This window comes from Lissotriton helveticus, chromosome 7, assembly GCF_964261635.1.
Source record: "Lissotriton helveticus chromosome 7, aLisHel1.1, whole genome shotgun sequence".
Taxonomy (NCBI): domain Eukaryota; kingdom Metazoa; phylum Chordata; class Amphibia; order Caudata; family Salamandridae; genus Lissotriton; species Lissotriton helveticus.
In genome coordinates, this window is record NC_136068.1 from 1251404926 (window position 1) to 1251423328 (window position 18403).

At 46.9% G+C, this 18403-nt stretch overlaps 1 protein-coding gene across 2 annotated transcripts in view; it reads left to right on the forward strand.

Annotated features, from left to right (window-relative positions):
* MBTD1 (mbt domain containing 1) overlaps positions 1-18403 on the forward strand; it is a 1097355-nt gene that overhangs the window by 330245 nt on the left and 748707 nt on the right. For both annotated transcript variants that reach the window (XM_078654423.1, XM_078654424.1), the window contains exon 10: positions 807-862. In XM_078654423.1, coding sequence (XP_078510549.1) covers positions 807-862 — 56 coding nt within the window. The remainder of the gene's footprint in view (positions 1-806; positions 863-18403) is intronic.

An 18403-nucleotide genomic window follows, 5' to 3' on the forward strand; every position in this document is an offset into this window, starting at 1 on the left:
TTTCTTATGCCTTGATTTTGAGTGCCTCCTTAAACTGTAGCCCTAGCTCAAAAGCATGCTTATAATAATCACACCAAATCAAGGGAGCTCTTAGTTCGCACTTTGGTTTTCCTCCCGTTCAATAAAAATAGATGGTGTTATGGGTACTGATTTGTTGAGCAAGTTTGCAATGCCAGTTACGTTAATAATTGTTCTAAACATGTAGGATGGGAGTTTATTTATGTTCCTCTTTCTGTGGTGCGTTGCAGCTGACGAATGCCCAACAAAAGTCACTGTCCATGATAACTTCCTCTCCAAAGAGACAGCAATATTGAGGAACTCCCTTCAAGACCAGGAATAAACTTCTATGCCCACCTTTAATTCATAAAGGCAGTGATGACTCTGAGCAACTTACTCATGCCCTCTTCCTCAACAGGTAGCTCAGACACCTATCCTTCCAGGAGTTAGACCCAATCCCCCAGTCAAGATACAACTCTTTGCCCAGCTATCTCTCCAAAAGTCCTTGTTCTTTCCAAGTGACCACCCTTGCCACCCACAACATTCAGTCTCTCATTTTGCTCTTCTACATGCTGTGATACAGCTATACGTGACGCAATATGAGAAGCACTCCAGCATAAAAATACATTACCCACATAGGCTGCATTGCTAACCCAAATCCTTGCAACCAAGCACAATCTACATTAAAGTGCTACCTGTATAGCTCTTTTTTTTAACTTGCGTTTGAGTACAACAGTGTCCTCTCTACAGCCAAGTTTTGCTACTTGTTCTTACTGTTTACTGTAGCATAAATCACTTTGTTCTTTTAGATATCACAAAAAAACAAGATGGACAAATGGATGCTCCGCCACATTTATTTATTAAGGTAAGGATCTGTATGGGCCTGTATATGATTTGAATGCATTCTTGTGAACACGTTTAGTATTCTGCATAATGAACGAGTGCCATCCTAAGAAGAAGGGATGGAAATCTCCCGCCACACACGTTTTTCCTTATTTCAGTACCGAAAAATAGAGCTCAATTAGGTTTTCATTCATCAATGTTTAGTACTATAAACTGCTGTACAAGTTTCATTCCAGTTTTGCTGAGTTGTAACTTTTCATGAAATCAAGTGGATTAGAATTGTGTCGTGACTCAGTAATTGTCATCCCTAAAATTGTTTTATCAGTTAATATTAAGGAATGGGTGTTACCTATCCATGAAGGGTTAACATCTAATAGAGCTACCAAAGACTTTTGGGTAATTGTCTCCCAGTGAGGTACTCCCTAATAGAACTGGGCAACCATTTCTAGAAGCCCACTGTGTCTGTCATCTGTCTAAAGGTGGATTTTTAATGCAACTTTCTCTGCATTAAAATTACAGTGTATCAACTTTCAAGCGTAGTTTCCATACAGCACCCTCACCTATACACAAAGAGAGCATGCCTCGCAATAGGGTGAAAGTTACCAGCACTCTCATTGCACACAAACACAGCATCTAGTATTACAAAAATCACTCTCCAATATCTAGCTTCACTTTGACACAGGTAATCTTTACAAGTGGTGCCGTGTAAATTTGCCACCTGAATGGCACTGAGCGAAAAAGGCTAACATCTTATAGTATGGTTTTTCCATGCGAAAATTTGGAAAAGAAAATATATCTAAATACTGCGCTTTACAGCACACTTTTATTACGCAAAGTTGTTAAAAACCATTGGCGCTGAAGGGGCACTCATAAAATATTACAGTACTTTAATAATATACCAAGCAAGCCTCACCTTCACAAAGGTTATTGGATTATTTATACCCACACCATACTTTGTGGAGTAGTGTGGCTCACTGGTTAGAGGCGGCAGGCCTGAGAGCAGAAGTCAGCCCGGGACCAGGGTTCAATTCCCGACGCGGCAGGGTCTTGGACCTTGGTCAGCGGACTCGATAATTCTCGCTTCGGTGCTTACTATAATCAGGGGTTCCACTCGGCAACTCTGGGCATTAGCTTGCCTAATCTCCACAACGGCCCCCACCAATTCCGGGGATGCCTGGCTCCACCTTGGGGACTCCCAGCAAGGGACCATCCCACAGGGAAAGCCAGGACGGGTTCCCCAGAGTTATACAGCGCCGGGACGCCCCGTTGCTGGGGCAGCTGTGCGCTTTACAAGTATACTACATTTACATTTACATTTACATTTACTTTGAAAAAATAGTGGCTAAACAAGGCATTTTTCAGAACGATTTCCCGATAAATGACTAAAAAGTAGTAGGCAATATAAGTAGTTCATAAAGGGCAATTCCACATGTCCTGCCGTGTATCATAGCATCTACCTTCACCTATACATGTGCCCTTCTTTCTTATTTAATTTTGTCATTTCCCCAATGATTCTCAGTCACGTAATGTGGAAGGTAAAAGTTTTTGAAACACATGAAGTTTACAAAGTTAAAAAAAAATCTAAAAAAGGGTTAATATTTGATTCCTGTTTATGGTAGTGGGAAGTTGTTTTTCCTGACATAAGGCGCAGCAAGTTGCAGCATATGGACTGCTGCACTGCAGCCATGCACTGATGGAGCTCACCTCTGTCACCGTCCCAGGATCTGTTCTCCTGATGTGGATGCCTGGCCTCAGCAAGCAGAAATTCAAATGTTTCTTGCACCAAATTGCCCCATCTTTCATGGGTGTGCTAAAGCTTTGTGGACCAAGTTAAAACTAGGCCTGCCCCTAGCAATGAGTGAAACTCTCTATAGGCAGGCGCTGGGTGAAAGAACATATACAAATATTAAAATGTCAACTGGAGACTGAGGCAGATTCTACAAGCACATACAGCAATGCTATTCCTCACACAAATATTTCTCTTACACGTTTGAAGCGCAAACAGGTTATAGGAATCTTGTAGGTTATTGTCTTAGATCGGTGTTGTGAGCGGCACTCACATTTTAAATATATATTTGAAAGTGAAGTAAAGTTCCCTCCAAACATCAGCTTATCAATTTATGCAAATACACAAATTATGCTGTCAAATGTATTTTTGATTTTGAAAAAATAAATTACATTCCTCATGAAAAAACTTTTTATCGGAAATCTGAATTACGAGATCTGACGTCTATAGCGCTTGCCCCATTCATGGCATACATATTGTATTCAGTACTTACTATTATGGCTTTCTGTGAGCCTTCCTCAGCCCCCTGCTTCTTTTACTCCAGAGCTTTTAGTCAGTGGTTTAAGACATAATCAGTCACATCTGGGATCAGTCCAAAGAGCTATTTTATTTTCACTGGTTTTCAGTTGGCTGCTTGGTGTGTCATCCATCCTCTTGTGTAATGCATGATGGACCATTTATATGTTAAATCAGTCAGCTAGCAGTCTAGTAACACTGGGAAGTAAGTGCTGAAAAAATATATAAAAAATGGATGCTACAAAACGGGGTTATTTTCTACAACATCCATATTTCGGATGCTTTTGGCTTCACACATTTTCCAGTGCTGCTATTGTAAGCATGCTTTTGTTAGAGCAGTACTCTAATAGTTTGACGTGTTCTTTTTTTAAACTCTTGACTATTGTTAACAGGGCGTAATATAAGCTGTTGCCAGTTGTCATATGGTAAACATTTCACGTCTCTTTTCATGGTGATATACACATGATCACATTACATTCAGTACATTACATTCGGTAGATCGTTACGAGTAGCCCTTTTTCGCCTGCCTCCCTCAGTCAGAAGCTGTATCCGACACAGTCCGAGGCGGAGTGCAGACATTCCTTCCCCCTATACGCGTTCCAGACTCCCCATATTCTCTCCCACTTTTTGGGGCAGCCGTGGCAGATATAGGCCACCTTCTCTGCCACCATAACCCCATCCATATCTTTACACCAGTCATGGAGTGTTGGAATGGAATGTGACCCCCATAATTTAGCTATATTTCGTTTTGCGAGACATCTTTTGGGCTCAGGCAGCACTAAGACTCCACCCACTTGAGTAATGGTTTGCATAATTGCCATCCAGTAGGACACTATTCATGGGCACTGCCATAAGGTGTGGAAAAATGTACCCTCCACCCCACAGTTCCGGAGACAAAGTGAGTTATCGCCCCCCCCCCCTATTTTATGTTGGGTCACGGTGATGTTTTATGTACGGTGTAGTATTTTTAGTTGCACCAGCCTTAGTCGGAGGATATCGCTACTTCGCGCGGTGAGGAGAGTGCCTCCTGCCAGTCTGTGTCATCTAAGTCCCCAAGGTCAGTGGACCTTCGCTCACAGAGGGACGTCATTGGTTCTGGCAAGTTGTTGGCAAGTTTGCAGTAGGTGAGGTAAGTGGCCTTCTTGGTCATGTGGTCTGTTAACAACTTGTCCTCTGGGGGGGAGGCCTCCGGAAGTATGGTACCAGCTGGTGTAGCTGCCCTCAATGCGTGCCTGATCTGTGTGTATCGAAATATTTCAGAGGGTGCCAGTTCAAACTGTTTTTGGAGGTGGGTGAAGGTAGCTACCTCTCCCTTGAGCTAGAATTTCCCCACCGTTGATATACCGATGGAATCCCATCGGCGGAAGCCCTTACTATTTCGAAGTCGTACTAAGCGTTGTATTTCCCAGAGTGGAGTGAGTCCCAGCCCAGTTTTTCGATGCTATGTACCAAATCTGGACGGCGTGCACCGTAGGTCCAATCAGTGGGGTAGTCTGCTTTCTATTGTATAATGCCCGCATTATTCCTCCCAACCCATGTCTGTCTGCTCTGAACGCGGGCTCCGTCTGTGGTGTGTGGATCCATTGATTAAGTACCGTCAGCTGAGACACCCAGTAATATAGCTGTATGTTTGGAAGGGCAATGCCCCCATCGTACCAGCCCTTAACTAATTTGTTCATGGCAATGCATGCCGGCTTTTTCCTCCCAGAGTAAATTAGAGACTTCCGCCGCTATTGCTTTAAAGTAGCTTTGCGGAACAAGAAACAGCGTATTCTGCAGGGCATAAAGAAATCTGGGAAGCGCCATCATCTTAAAAAGTGCTGCTTTCCCGAGCTATGTCAACGCTAAGTATTGCCACACGAGTCGTTTCAAAGGCGGCATGAGATTTTTTTAGGTCGAGGACCTACAGGCTGCGCTTGCGCAGTCTTCGGTCGGAGATTTAATGTTTTTTAGTATGGGGCTTGAACCCGCCTCTCTCCTCCATCTCTCCTCCATTGGCTGGCTTCCTAAACGGAGGCCAGTCATTGGAGGAGAGTGGCGTCACTCCAATCAAGCCCCGTCTCTTTCGGATTCGGGGGCATGTTTTTTGCGTTCTTTCCACCTGTGACATCATCTGTCACTCAGAACGCCAAAACACGCCCCCGAATCCGAAAATGTTCGGAGCTTTGCGGCCGCCATTTTGCTGCTCGTTAAGCTCGCTGTCCTCGTTCCCACCGTGTCTTTTTCCCACCCCCTCCCGCTGTCCATGTCTTTGTTCCCACACCCCTCCCGCTGATGAGGTTGGCCGCTCTCGCTGTCCTCGTTCCCGCCGTGTCTTTTTCCTGCCCCCCTCCCCCGGTCCGTGTCTTTGTTCCCGTCGCCCTCCCGCTGATGAGGTTGGCCGCTCTCGCTGTCCCCACAGGAAATGCCAGAACCATGCACCTATCGTGTTAGAGGCACTTCCGAACATTATCCGGCCTTACCTCGGTGCACCAGAGCGCCTCTCCCCCTGCGGTCCATGGGCTCGTGAGAGGGGAGCGAGGGAGCCACAGGTCATGGTTTCTCATCCGCTCTGTCCCAGATAGAAGTGCCAGGGTACCGCAACGCCGCCGGTCACAGCCTCGAGCCTCTCCTGTGTCCCGGCCACGGAATACGGGTCTCCTGTCTGTGGGAAGACGGCCGCCTTACAAGCTACGCGATGCCAGCCCCTTTTAATCAAGGGTTTATCCGGGTGCCTGCGGCTCCTGATACCGAGGTGCCCACAGCTCTAAGCCTCTGGTCCCAGATGAGCTGCGGCCGCTCCCGGCTGAGCCGCACAGGATGCGCCCTCCTCCCTGGACTTCCTTCCTCTGCGCCGCGTCCCGGGACAGGCCTAAGCACAGGGCTGTTCACACGAACCCAGACACAGCGCCAGTCTCACTGTGACCTACCACTGGTAGAGACGGGCTTTCAACTGGGGTCAGACATCGGCAGAGCTTTAACGCACATTATTACCCTATAGTTTCTTTGGACTTCCTTCCTCTCCTCCGCGTCCCGGGACAGGCCCAATCTGTGGCCGGATGGATCCATGGATCTAGCTTATACAGGGCTGGTTCAGTCCTGTCGCAACATCCATCTGCAGCAACTGGTACTCACTCCGACTCACTCAAAGGGTCATGTATTGGACATGATCCTGGCAGATGCCAGTCGGGTGTTGGTACGGAACATCATCCCTCAATGTTGGACGGACCACTCCTTGGTCCATTTCTTCCTGCTACTGCCTGCTGATTCTCTGGAGAGGGGCAGGACAGGAGCCACATCAAAGCTGGGTAGGCAATGGTCTAGGCTCCTGCAACAGTCGAGTCTGCCAACCCTGCTAGCGGAAGACTTCTCTTTGGGAGACAACGTGGAGGAGAGCTATCTGACTCTCTGTCAGAAAATCTCCAATTCACGTGACGAATTGGCTCCACTACGGAAAATTAGAGACAGGGCTAAACCGGCTATGCCTTGGTTCTCGAAGGAGCTTTTTCAGTTGAAACTCCAGTGTAGACGCGCGGAGCGCCATTGGAGGAGACAATATCTTGAGTCTGACAAGGTTGTCTTCAAACAGGCGCTACTGGTCTACAAAACTGAGATTAAGTGCGCTAAAGCTAGTTTCCTTGAGGAAACACTGCTAACAGCGGCTAACAAATCTCAGGCCCTGTTCAAGATTGTTAGGGATCTATCTCGCCCCGCATGTGCCGCTAAGGACATCTTGGCCTCCCAACTGCTTTGCGATTCTTTGGCAAAGGCCTTTGAGGATAAGATCTCCCTCATTCTGAGTAATCTCGGGACCCCGGTCACTTCAGTTCTCCAGGCTACGCCTCACCCTGTAGGGGGGACCACTCCTGATATCTCAGAGCCGGATGATAGGCGGGCTCAGCTGAACAGCTTCCCTCTTCCCTCTTTTGAGGATTTCTGCTCTGTGGCGGATACGGATTTCGTCGGGTTCTCCTCTCGACCCATTGCCACATAAATATTGGAAATTGTTCCATGAGGAGCTTTACCCCCCCCCCCTTCATGCCATCTGCTGTCAGTCCTTTAGCACTGCTCAAGTTCCGGAATGTTGGAAGCTGACTGTGGTATCGCCACTCCTGAAAAAGGACACACTGGACCCCACCTGCGCAGTGAATTATAGACCTATCTCATTGCTCCCTCTCCCTATTAAGATCTTGGAGAAACTGGCGACAAAACATCTGTCCAGTTTTTGGGAGACTCACATCTGCCTGGACACGGCCGAGTTTGGCTTCAGGCCAGCCCATGGCACTGAGGCTGCATTGGTGACCGCCTTGGATGACCTTCGTTCGCGTGTCGACCATGGTCGAGCAGCCTTTTTAGTGCTGCTCGACATGTCGGCCGCGTTCGATACGGTCAGCCACGCCATTCTGATCAGGAGACTAGAGGAGATTGGGGTTTCTGGCCTGGCCCTTGACTGGGTGGTCTCTTACCTTGGTAATAGACACCAGGTGGTAGCCTTGCCACCCTACCGTTCGGACATCAGGAGGGTAGGGCAGGGCGTGCCTCAAGGGTCGGCCATTAGCCCTATTCTATTCAACCTTTACCTCCGTCCCCTGATCAGCCTAATCAAGTCCTATGGCATTGCGGTCACAAATTACGCTGATGACACGCAACTTATCTTCTCGTTTGAGGGTAAGGATGCTGTGTCACAGGAGACTTACCATCGCTGTATGTCAGCTACCGCAGAATGGCTGAGTCTGAACTCGCTGCAATTCAACAGCTCAAAGACCGAGGTACTGCACTGCTCTTCGGATAGCGTTCCTCTGCCTCTGCCTCCAGACTTTTGGCCTTCCTCTTTGCGGGGCACGGGGGCAGTGGCAGTGTCCACCCGGAACCTGGGGGTGCTGTTCGAACCCAATCTACAGCTAGACGCGTTTGTCAATAAAACCGTGGCAACGTGCATGCTGCTGCTTCGAACTTTGCGGAAGATTCTTTCTTTTCTCCCGGGGCATGCCCACCCAGAGGCAGTGCGTAGTATCATCTTAAGCAGGCTCGATTACTGCAACGCGCAACTTCTGGGCGCGCCAGCCACCCTGGTGGGTAAACTGCAGCGGGTGCAGAATATGGCTGCTAAGCTGGCCCTTTCCAGACGGCGTCTTGATTCGTCTTCCTTGGCGCTCATGGATCTCCACTGGCTGGCAATTGCCCGGCGCATTGATTTTAAAGCACTATGCCTTGTTTTTAGGGCTCTTCATGGCCAGGGACCATCTTCGCTGCAGACGATGTTCTCTTGGTATATCCCCACCAGAGCCCTCCGCTCCTCCTCCGCCTGCCTGGTGGTCATTCCTAAAATCATGAGGATGCGGATGGGTGGACGTTCCTTCAGGTTTACCGCAGCTAAGTTGTGGAATGCTTTACCTTTGCCATTGAGAAGTAAGGAAGACCTTTCCTCCTTTAAAAAAGGATTAAAAACACACCTTTTTCCCAGGTTGCCGTAAAGTCTAAAGTAGCATAAAGTTGTGTATGGCTGATCAAGTCAAGCGCCAGGATACCCTTTGGGTGACAGTTTTGCGCTATACAAGTATGCCATACAATACAATACAGGGCTGTTCACACAAACCCAGACACAGTGCCAGTCTCACTGTGACCTACCACTGGTAGAGACGGGCTTTCAACCGGGGTCAGACATCGGCAGACCTTTAATTCACATTATTACCCTTTAGTTCAAACGTAAACAACAACCCTACATTCAAAAACATTTTCGCGAATGCAAGGCCATCGGGGGCCTGATGAGTTGCATGGACGACCTAATCCGGTACTGTAACGGGAAGCTCGGCAACTTCAGGATCAACGGAAGGACCAAGGTAAGTGCTACCGCTGTCGTCCCTCTTTCTTTTATTTTCTAAGGCTTCCAGTCACTTGCCTTGTATGCCTGAGTATTGACAACAGGTATCGTGTGAACCATTCTTCCCTGAAAGCTTTCTGCTCCATATGCCTACCCTCTCCGGCAGATATTTTCTACTCCCGAGTCTGCATCTCGTCCTTGCCTCTGTTCTTTTTTTTAGGTTCGAGATGTTTCCTCTTTCATATGCTTGCTCCCCTCGCTATGCTTGCTCCCCTCGCTGTGCTTGCTGCCCTGCACCCTCGCTGTGCTTGCTTCCCTGCACCCTCGCTGTGCTTGCTTCCCTGCTCCCTCGCTGAGCTTGTTCAACTTGTAGTTTACTAAAGCTGCCTTCCCATCTATCCGTCTGTACTTAACCGATAATTGCCTGATTCCCAATGTATTGTCAAACACAGTAAAGCGGACAGGGAATTATTCTAGTAGAGGACACCTCCGGCTCCTAGCAAGGGTTATTGAAACACACAACCAAATGAATGCATGTTCTAGCATCCCTGCCCCCTGGTTCTCTGGTTGCTGCAACTGTAACTTCTCTCCCTTCCAGTTTAGGTAAGCCAGTGTGGGCTACGGCAGAAGCCACACACGTCTTTATGCACAGCTCTTCCTGAAACTGACATCCAGTTGGCCATATGCCACCAGCAAACGTTTCTTTTTGGCATGTGCAGCTGAAATCCAAGGTCACCCCTCATCATTTTCAGGGCAGGAAGCTGCTTTCATTATCTCCTGTTTCAGAAACGCCTTTTTTTAGCACTTCTGCTTTGACACCTTTTAATCTCACTTGACATAAACTTAACTGAACTCTGATTTAACCTCTCCTTACCTACTCTTCCACATTTATATTCTTTTTTTTTTCTAACTCTCACCCTACCCTTTTTTGACTACTATTTTCCCGTGCCCCATGGGTGGTGTCAGAGTGGTCTTTTTCTACCCTGCCTGGACTGGCCATTACAGGATGTGGGAACCATTCGGGACTGCACGAAGTGGGTGCTGAGCTACCACAGAACAGTTTCATAAAGTCAATGGTCATCTGCCCTGCAATGGTCTGTAACAAAGAGTTCTTTTCAGACTCTGCGAAGGAACATGTATCTCATGTTATGTACATGCATCCAGGGGCTGTTTTCAAAGATTACTTGTAATGTTGAAGTTACTTACCACTGACTCCAGGGCAATGTCAAAGGGCTTCATGAGCAAAATGTTGAATGCCTGACCCAACGGGCTTTGAGGATGGAAATCTTAATGTTATGATTTTTAGCCCAAAGTTTGAAAAAGTCCATTGCCTTTGCTTAGGTCGACAGGTTTGCCCCATTTGTGTTTAAGTCCCTCAGCAGTATTGCCATTTAGTGCTGAGGACAGCAGACAGAGAAGCTACTTTCGCGGTCCATGCATTTGGACACATTGGTAGAGTCATCGTCTATATATCTTCCTCAGTAGCTCCTCGCATGGCCAAGGCAGCCACTTCAGGGGAGAATTCAAAACCAACACGGGGGTTAACTTTAAATGTGGCAGATTGACCCCTTTCAGCGTGGTGGACGCGAATTTATGCTACCCTGGTGGACGTGAATTCTGCCATAAAAGAAAAGTTCTGGTCCTTGGCCTTATTTTAAAATACACTGAATCGCTGCGTTATTTCAACTGTATGCTTTCTTTAAGATTGGTTGTGTATATTAGGGAAAATTTATAAATATCGATGCTAGTAGTTCCAGAAGGCATAAAAACCTTAAACATCTGGTTTGCAAGGATGTGGCGCTTTGTTCTTTAGAATCAGCCTCTTCCAAGAATGACCGAGGAATGAGGTTTGGGCTATCATTTGCGCAAATTGATTTATTACAGAATTGATTTTAATGGCACCCATAATTACATTCATAAATGATGTGCATTAGTTAATTAAAAAAAATTGACGATGTAGTTAGTTGTATGTGACCTATTTGCCCGTCAATTAAGTAGGATCCAAAACATACCAAAAAAAAATAGAAAGGTGACATCATACACGGAGGTGCACAATTCTTGAGTCTTTTTACTTCCATTCTATTCTTAGATTTCAGTACAATCTGCGAGTATCTGGAAAGAAGGGAACAAAAGGCTCTTGAATGACTGTGTGGGTGGCTCTGTGTGTGGCTTTGTGTGGGTGGCTTTGTGTGGGTGGCTTTGTGTGGGTGGCTTTGTGTGTGTGTGTGTGTGTGTGTGTGGCTTTGTGTGTGTGTGGCTTTGTGTGTGGCTTTGTGTGTGTGTGGCTTTGTGTGTGTGTGGCTCGCTGTGTGTGTGGGGCTCTCTGTGTGTGTGTGTGGGGGGGGCTCTCTGTGTGTGTGGGGGTTTCACTGTGTGTGTGTGTGTGGGGGGGCTCACTGTGTGTGTGTGTGGGGGGGGCTCACTGTGTGTGTGTGTGTGTGCATGTGGGGCTCTCTGTGTGTGTGGCTCTGTGTGTGTGGCTCTGTGTCCGCGAATACTCTCTACTACTCTCCAATGCTCACCTATTGCCATTGTAAATGACAATACCATTTATTTATGTTAAAAAAATGAAAAAAAATTTCATGAGCAATGCCAATAGCTCTACCTTTAATAATGCAGAGACCATTGCATTGTAAATGCTTGTTTAACAAATTCGTCAGACAGGTGTGATGTGGATTCCTAGGTATTGCACCCTTGCGGGAGCTGTGGCGGTGCGCCACGCAGTACATATATAAGCGACTTGGCCCAATTGATGGTGTATCCCGAGATCCGACTAAATAAGTCGCATATATTCAGTAGTACAGGGATGGACCGTCTGGGGGATGCTATATATAATAGCACATCATCCGCATATAAGGATATGCAGTCCTCCCATCCCTCCGCTCAATGGAGCCCTCGGACATCCGGTGCCCACTGAATCTAGTCGGCCAGTGGCTCTAGAGCTAGTGCGAACAAAAGCGGTGAGAGAGGGCACCCCTGACGCGTTCCGCGCCCCAACGGGAAATCTTCTGATAAGTGTCCGTTTGTCATCACATGGGCCAACGACCCGAGTATAGCAATCGCACCCAAGCGCAGAATTTTGGTCCGAAACCCAGGTGTCACAGCACTGCAAAGAGGAAGGGCCACTCAACCATATCATAGGGCATACGGGCATCTAAGGAGAGTACGATTGTTTTTTCCTGAATAAGGGGGAATATGCGCCACCACTCCATGGAGTCGTCTTAGGTTAAGAGCTGTGTTCCTATTGGGCATAAAGCTGGATTGATCCGGTGTATTAAAGCGGTGAGATAAGGGGTCGATCTGGCCGCCAGGAGTTTAGCGAGGATTTTGGCCTCTGCATTAATTAACGATATAGGGCAGTATGATGCACAATCCTCGGCAGGCTTCCCGGGCTTATGAATTGTGACTATAGTGGCAATACGTTGATCTTGTGGGAGTTCACCTACCTCCAGGCTAGACCTGTACATATTTAGACGATATGGAGTAATGGTGGAAGCAGTTTTTTTGTAAAGTTCGATGGGTATGCCATTAGGTCCCACCGCTTTCCCTGACTGTATTGCCCCAATTGCCAATTGTATCTCATCTGCGGTGAGGTCAGCGCTAAGTGTTGAGGTTGCCTCTGGTGTTAGTGTGGGTATCTTGATATCTTTGATAAAGGCGTGCGCTTCCTCAATCGTTGTCGAGGATGTTGATGTGCATACCTGTTGGTAGTGTTGCCTAGTGCATTCATGATGTCCTGTGGGTGTGTGATAGTTTTATTTATCGCCTGTGAGTAATTGTGCAATCCTTCGACTGGCGCGCTCTTTCTTAACAAACCAGGCCAGAAGTTTCCCTGTCTTATGCGGCCTGGAGTCTAATTTTAGTGTCTTCCTCTAGGTATCTCTTTTATTCCTGTTGTTTAAGAGCAAGAGCCTGGGCCGTCATTCTCGTTGGGTGTTGGGCATGAAGTCTTTCTGCTTGGGCCAATTCTCATTCTAGGGTACTGACCTCTCCCTTCTTTTAGTTTTTGTGACCTATTATAGATGCAATGGCCTGACCCCTAATGACCGTCTTGTAGGCCTCCCAAAGTGGTAGAGGGAAATCTACAGAGTGCGCACTGTCGTTAAAATAGTGTTGTGTTGCGGTAGTGTTACTTTTAAGGATTTTAGATTTCTGCAGATAATCGGGGTATATGGAGTAAATAACACGCTGGGTTGGAGTCCGGCTCGCATATGTCATTACCACTGGAGAGTGATCTGAGCTACCTCTAGGTGGGGTGGTGATATCAAATATATTTTCCAGACTGTCCGCAGAGGTTAAAACATAATCTATTCGTGATAGACTATGGAAAGTAGACTGTCGGATCTCGGGATAACGGAAACGCCAAGCATCAACAAGGCCATGCACCTCAAGGAACCCCGAGAAGCTCCACCACTTAGGGCCCTGGGGGCTGACGATCCAAAGAACCATAGATCACCTCTTTGTAATCTCCACCAATCAGGAGCTCTCCCTCTGGCAGTGCGAGAAGAAATGCACTGAGGGCTGGAAAAGCTACTGAGTGGAGCGCTGGAGGGATATACACTGATACTATGTTATAAGCCAGTTCCTCCCATTGGCATGCGACGGCTGCAAATCGGCCCTGCTCATCCTTCCATGTCTGTTTGATTACTATTGGGAATTGTTTCCGCACTAGGATACCCACCCTAGTGATCCGGAGGTGAACTCTGAGTGTACCACCATCTTAAATCCCCACCGGTCCAAGGCTTTACAGGAAGAGCCCATCAGGTGCGTTTCTTGAAGCTGGGCTAATGCCAGAGAGTGATGTTTCAAGTATTGTAGAACCAACCCCCTCTTAATCTTGTCCCCAAGTCTGTGGACATTCCATGTGAGTAATGTCAGTGGGGTACTCTGTGCATGGAGGGATGCCGGCGGATCAGGCCCCCGTTGATCCTGTGCTACTATTTCTACCATGTCTCATGTGCTCGTCATTGAGGATGTTGTGACTCTGTTTTAGATGCGTGATGTCTAAAAGGTGATGTCGAACCGCTGCCCATAGTATACATACGAACAACAAATAACAGAAAACAGCCCCCCCCCCCTTCCCTACCCCTCTCCCTGCTTAACGGAACCATAACTACCTGCCTCCCCAACTTCTCAGAGGGCTTAATACCCATCCCCAATACCGTAATGGAGGAGAGAGTCACCTGCTTCTGCGGTGAACCTCCCTTTGCATCAGCATGTATCTTAATTTCATTGTCACGTTCAGCTGGCGGTGCGGTCGAGATGCAGACCCGTTATATAAATACTTGTCTCAGAACTGTCGCATGTCCGCTCAACCTACTGCAAAGATACATCCGCCACATTAACACCCACTCAGAGAGTTCTTCGATAAAGCTGTCGATCAGTATGTGCAGAAATCAGTCCAGTCATCAGCGTCCGTGATCCGTAATAGTATGGGTGCATTCATTATTCACCATTCACCTGCAGTGATATGTCCGTTGCTCCTGTTTCTTCTGGTCTTTCCAGTGAGTCCTTCTCCACAAAGTGTCCGCCTCGTCTACCATTACGATCCGCCCTCGATACACTGCGCCAGCCCTCCAGCCATTCCTGGGCCTCCTCTAGTGTGACAAAAAAAACATGCCTTGCCCTTGGCCTCTACATATAACTTAGCTGGGAACAGCATTGAATACCTGAGTCAGCGGTTCCTGAGTTCCTTCTTGACATCGAGGAATCCATATCATTGCTTCGTTACTGTCGCTGTATAGTCCGGAAAGGTCGTGATGGTGCTGTGTTAAACATGTAGTGGTGGGGCAGCACGTGCAGTCTGTAGTATCACGTCGCGATCTCTGTAGTTGAAAATGCGAGCAAGGATGGGTCTCGGAGGCGCCCCTGGTCTCGGCTGTCCCACTGGAACTCTGTGTGCTCTTTCCACTGAAAAGTAGTTTGAGAGACCCCGTGGCTGGAGGGGATTTGTAATAAGGTCTTCAACAAAGAGATCCAGGGCTGGACTACTTTTACGTTCCGGCACACCTATGATGCGGATGTTGCTTCGTCTTGAGCCGCCTTCCTGGTCCTCGAGTTTAGCGGCCATCAGTCTATTGTTTGCCTCGAGTTGCCGAACTTGCTTGTGAAGAGCGGTTGTGTCGCTCACCAGAGTCTTCGTTGTGGTTTCCATCTCCGACACCCTAGTTGACATTTTATTAAAGTCAGCCTGAATCAGGGATAGTTTTTTTTAATGAATTTTTTTAGGTCTTTACGCAGATGGTAGAATATCTTTTTATTGTACAGGTTTGTACAGGTTTACTGATGCTTATTTGGTTAATTTTAGCAGTAATTATTCCACTTAAACTGAATGCAGAAAATGTCTGGATTGAACAATAACACAACTAGTAATAATGTGCATAAAATACAGGATGTCATTACACCGGTAAATAATACTGAAATTCATAGAGATAGATCAATTAATGACTTTTCAAAGAATGTTCTACAAAACTTCTGTACGTATATGTTGAGACAATGGATTTTAGAGACTGTTACTTATGTATGCAGCTACCTGCGTCTGTGTCGGAAGGTGTAACCTATCATCACCTTTTTATTTAAATTTTTTCCATTTTTCTTTTTGTTTTGTGCAATAACAATACAAAGCATGTAGGCACATACTCAAAGATAGGACAGTGTACAGGATCGTTACATTGGAAGTTCCATTAGATGCAACTTGGTATTAGACATTCAATTGAGCATTACAATATATCCTTGTGGTGTACACATTCCTTGCGTACTACTGATCGCGACATACAACATTCTCAAGAACTACATAGCCACAAATGAGAAGGGGGGATTTAACTACTAAGCAAAGCTATAGAGAACATTCACAGCTTAAGGGCCAGAAATGAATGGAGCAATTAGATTGTATAATAATCTTATAGTGAAGGCATAGGTTATGGTCCTACCAGTAGGTGCGCAACCCATGAATGAGCTTTATGCTGCTCTCGGGGTATATTTTGGGACTCAGTTGGTGAACTATCGTGAGCCGGATTCCCCCTCGGTTGCTTGAGCAAGTAGCTCGTAAGGGGTCCCATATATCCCTAGGTCGTGATGCGCTAGGAATCCGTTCTGCATAATGAGATAGTTGTTCCAGACAGTACAATCGATCAGTCATCCAATCTTTAAACTTAGGCGCCCTGCCTCTGCCCCAGCGACATGCAACTCGTCGTTTGGCCATCAGCAGTTCCAGGGGGACGTATTACGTTGTGATTTAGGGATGTGCTTGGTGTACCCTAGTAAAGCAAAGAGAGAGGTTTTCTCAAAAGTCAATGCAATCATTTGTTCCAAAGCTTCCAGAACTTGCCCCCAGTAGTCATGTACCCCAGGGCAGTCCCACGCTAGATGTAGGAAATCCGCACTCGGGCTCCCGCACCTATCGCAACAGTCCGAGCCCCTGAGGTTGTATCTGCACGTCCTAACAGGGGTGTAGTACGTGCGGTGTAAGATATGTAGCCTGCTGCTAGCTGAAATTTGCTCCGTCTGCATGCAACAATATGACCATTCATCGTCCCGACAATTCAAAACCAAGTTCCGAACCCCATTGTGCATGTGCAGGGCATGGGAGCATCGCCCGTTTAGTATGTATTGTATGATATATCATGGATACTAGTCGCTTGGAAGGTCGCGCCAAGCATCAGATGAAGGGGGGAGAGGCAAGGTGGCTCCTGTGGGAACCCCGTGGTGGTAGAGCGTATACCCTGTCGGAGACGTACATAAAGAAAAATATCTAGGGGGTTGATCGTGTTCTTGGAAGAAGTCAGAGGTGCGAAATCTGCCATCCTGATACAAATCACCCCATGTGCAGACGTGAATATGGTCTTTGAGCTGTCGAAAGGCCGTCTCTTGTAGAAGTGGTATATGAGGGTGGTATGCAAGGGGGAGTGATGGAGAATATAGCATGGGGCTTTGCATTAAGGTGTTTATGCGATTCCAGGCCTCTATCGTTTTCATTGACTCCGTTATCACATGGACTCCACCTTACACGTTCTTTGATTTTCAGCTACAGTGGGGTTTGGCTGCAGCATATTAGAACTCATTATCAGGGACGTTTGTTACTCGAGCTCACACACTTATACGTGAGCACCGGATTGAACCCAGAGAAATCTACCTTATCGTTATTTGGAATTTCTTATTAGACATTGGTCATGACTCTCACATCGTAATTTGCGCTTATTTGGCCTCGACACTCGAATGGGGGAGTCCTTCGTTTGATGCATTAAGAACTTCCCAGGTGCATTGACCATTATACCCAGACCAGAACGCTCTGACTTCTCAATTTTGAATTCTTGGACTGTTGCTTCTTGACTATCCGGATTTCTCTTGATTATGGTTCCTTACCTCATACCCATTACGTCTGGACAAGCCCCCATTTGACATACGATGTTACTATTTCGTTTCGCCTAGCCTTGAAAAAGTCTGAGTACTTACCTACAGTACTGACGAAACACGTGTCGGCTGTCTTTTTGTCAAGTCTACTCCCATGGATTTTCTGAATAAAGAACTTGATAATTTGAACTTTTTAGCTTGTTTGTGATGTTCAACTGCTGCTGTCATCGGAGGATTTCTACATATTGTAAAATAACTAGGAGACCTATTAGTCTGCTCGTGAATATATGTGTGTTAGGAATGTGCTTGATCTGACCCTCTTGTTTCACGTGCTCGTGAGTGTAGTGGGTTCTTTGTCTCGCGGTGTGACATCCATATGGAGAGCACCTTCAATGGGTATAGGGTCGGCTAACCAGTGTTCTGCCTTGACTTGTGGCATGTATGGTGGGGATAAGCATAGTGGGCTGGCGCAGAAAGATAATATAGTTCAAAATCTGGAATGTCGAAGCCTCCCTGCGCATAGGGCTTAGTGAGGATGTTCCAGTGTGCTCTCAACTGCTTGCCCCCTCACACCAAACGGATCATTTCAGTTCGCAGCACTTGAAAGAAATATCCACCGGGATGATAGAGAATATTTAAAAATAGATAGAGTAATTGTGGAAGTATGACCATTTTAATAAGGGACGCTTGACCTGCCAAAGATAGCGGTAACGTGATCCAACGGGTGACGCATTCCCTGATGCGTTCGATTGTTGTGCCATAATTAAGGCATATCAGTTTGTCCCTGTCTCGGGAGATGCGAATACCCAGATACTTCAAATCTGTGTCGCAGCATTCTAGCGGAAAATGTAGGGGGAATTTGGAAGTTGATGTGGTGAGAGGAAAAAGGTTGGATTTCTGCCAATTAATATGTATACCTGATAGTTTCCCAAATACTATGAATTGTCGTAGGATGGGATTTAGATTCTCCTGCGGGTCTCTGATGAATAAGGTTATGTCATCCGCCTAAAGTGACACCAGAGTTTATCGTAGGTTACAGCGAAGTGCTCTGTGTTGGTGGTGTTCTCGGAGTTTTGCCGCTAAGGCGAAGAGTAAGGGTGATAACGGGCAGC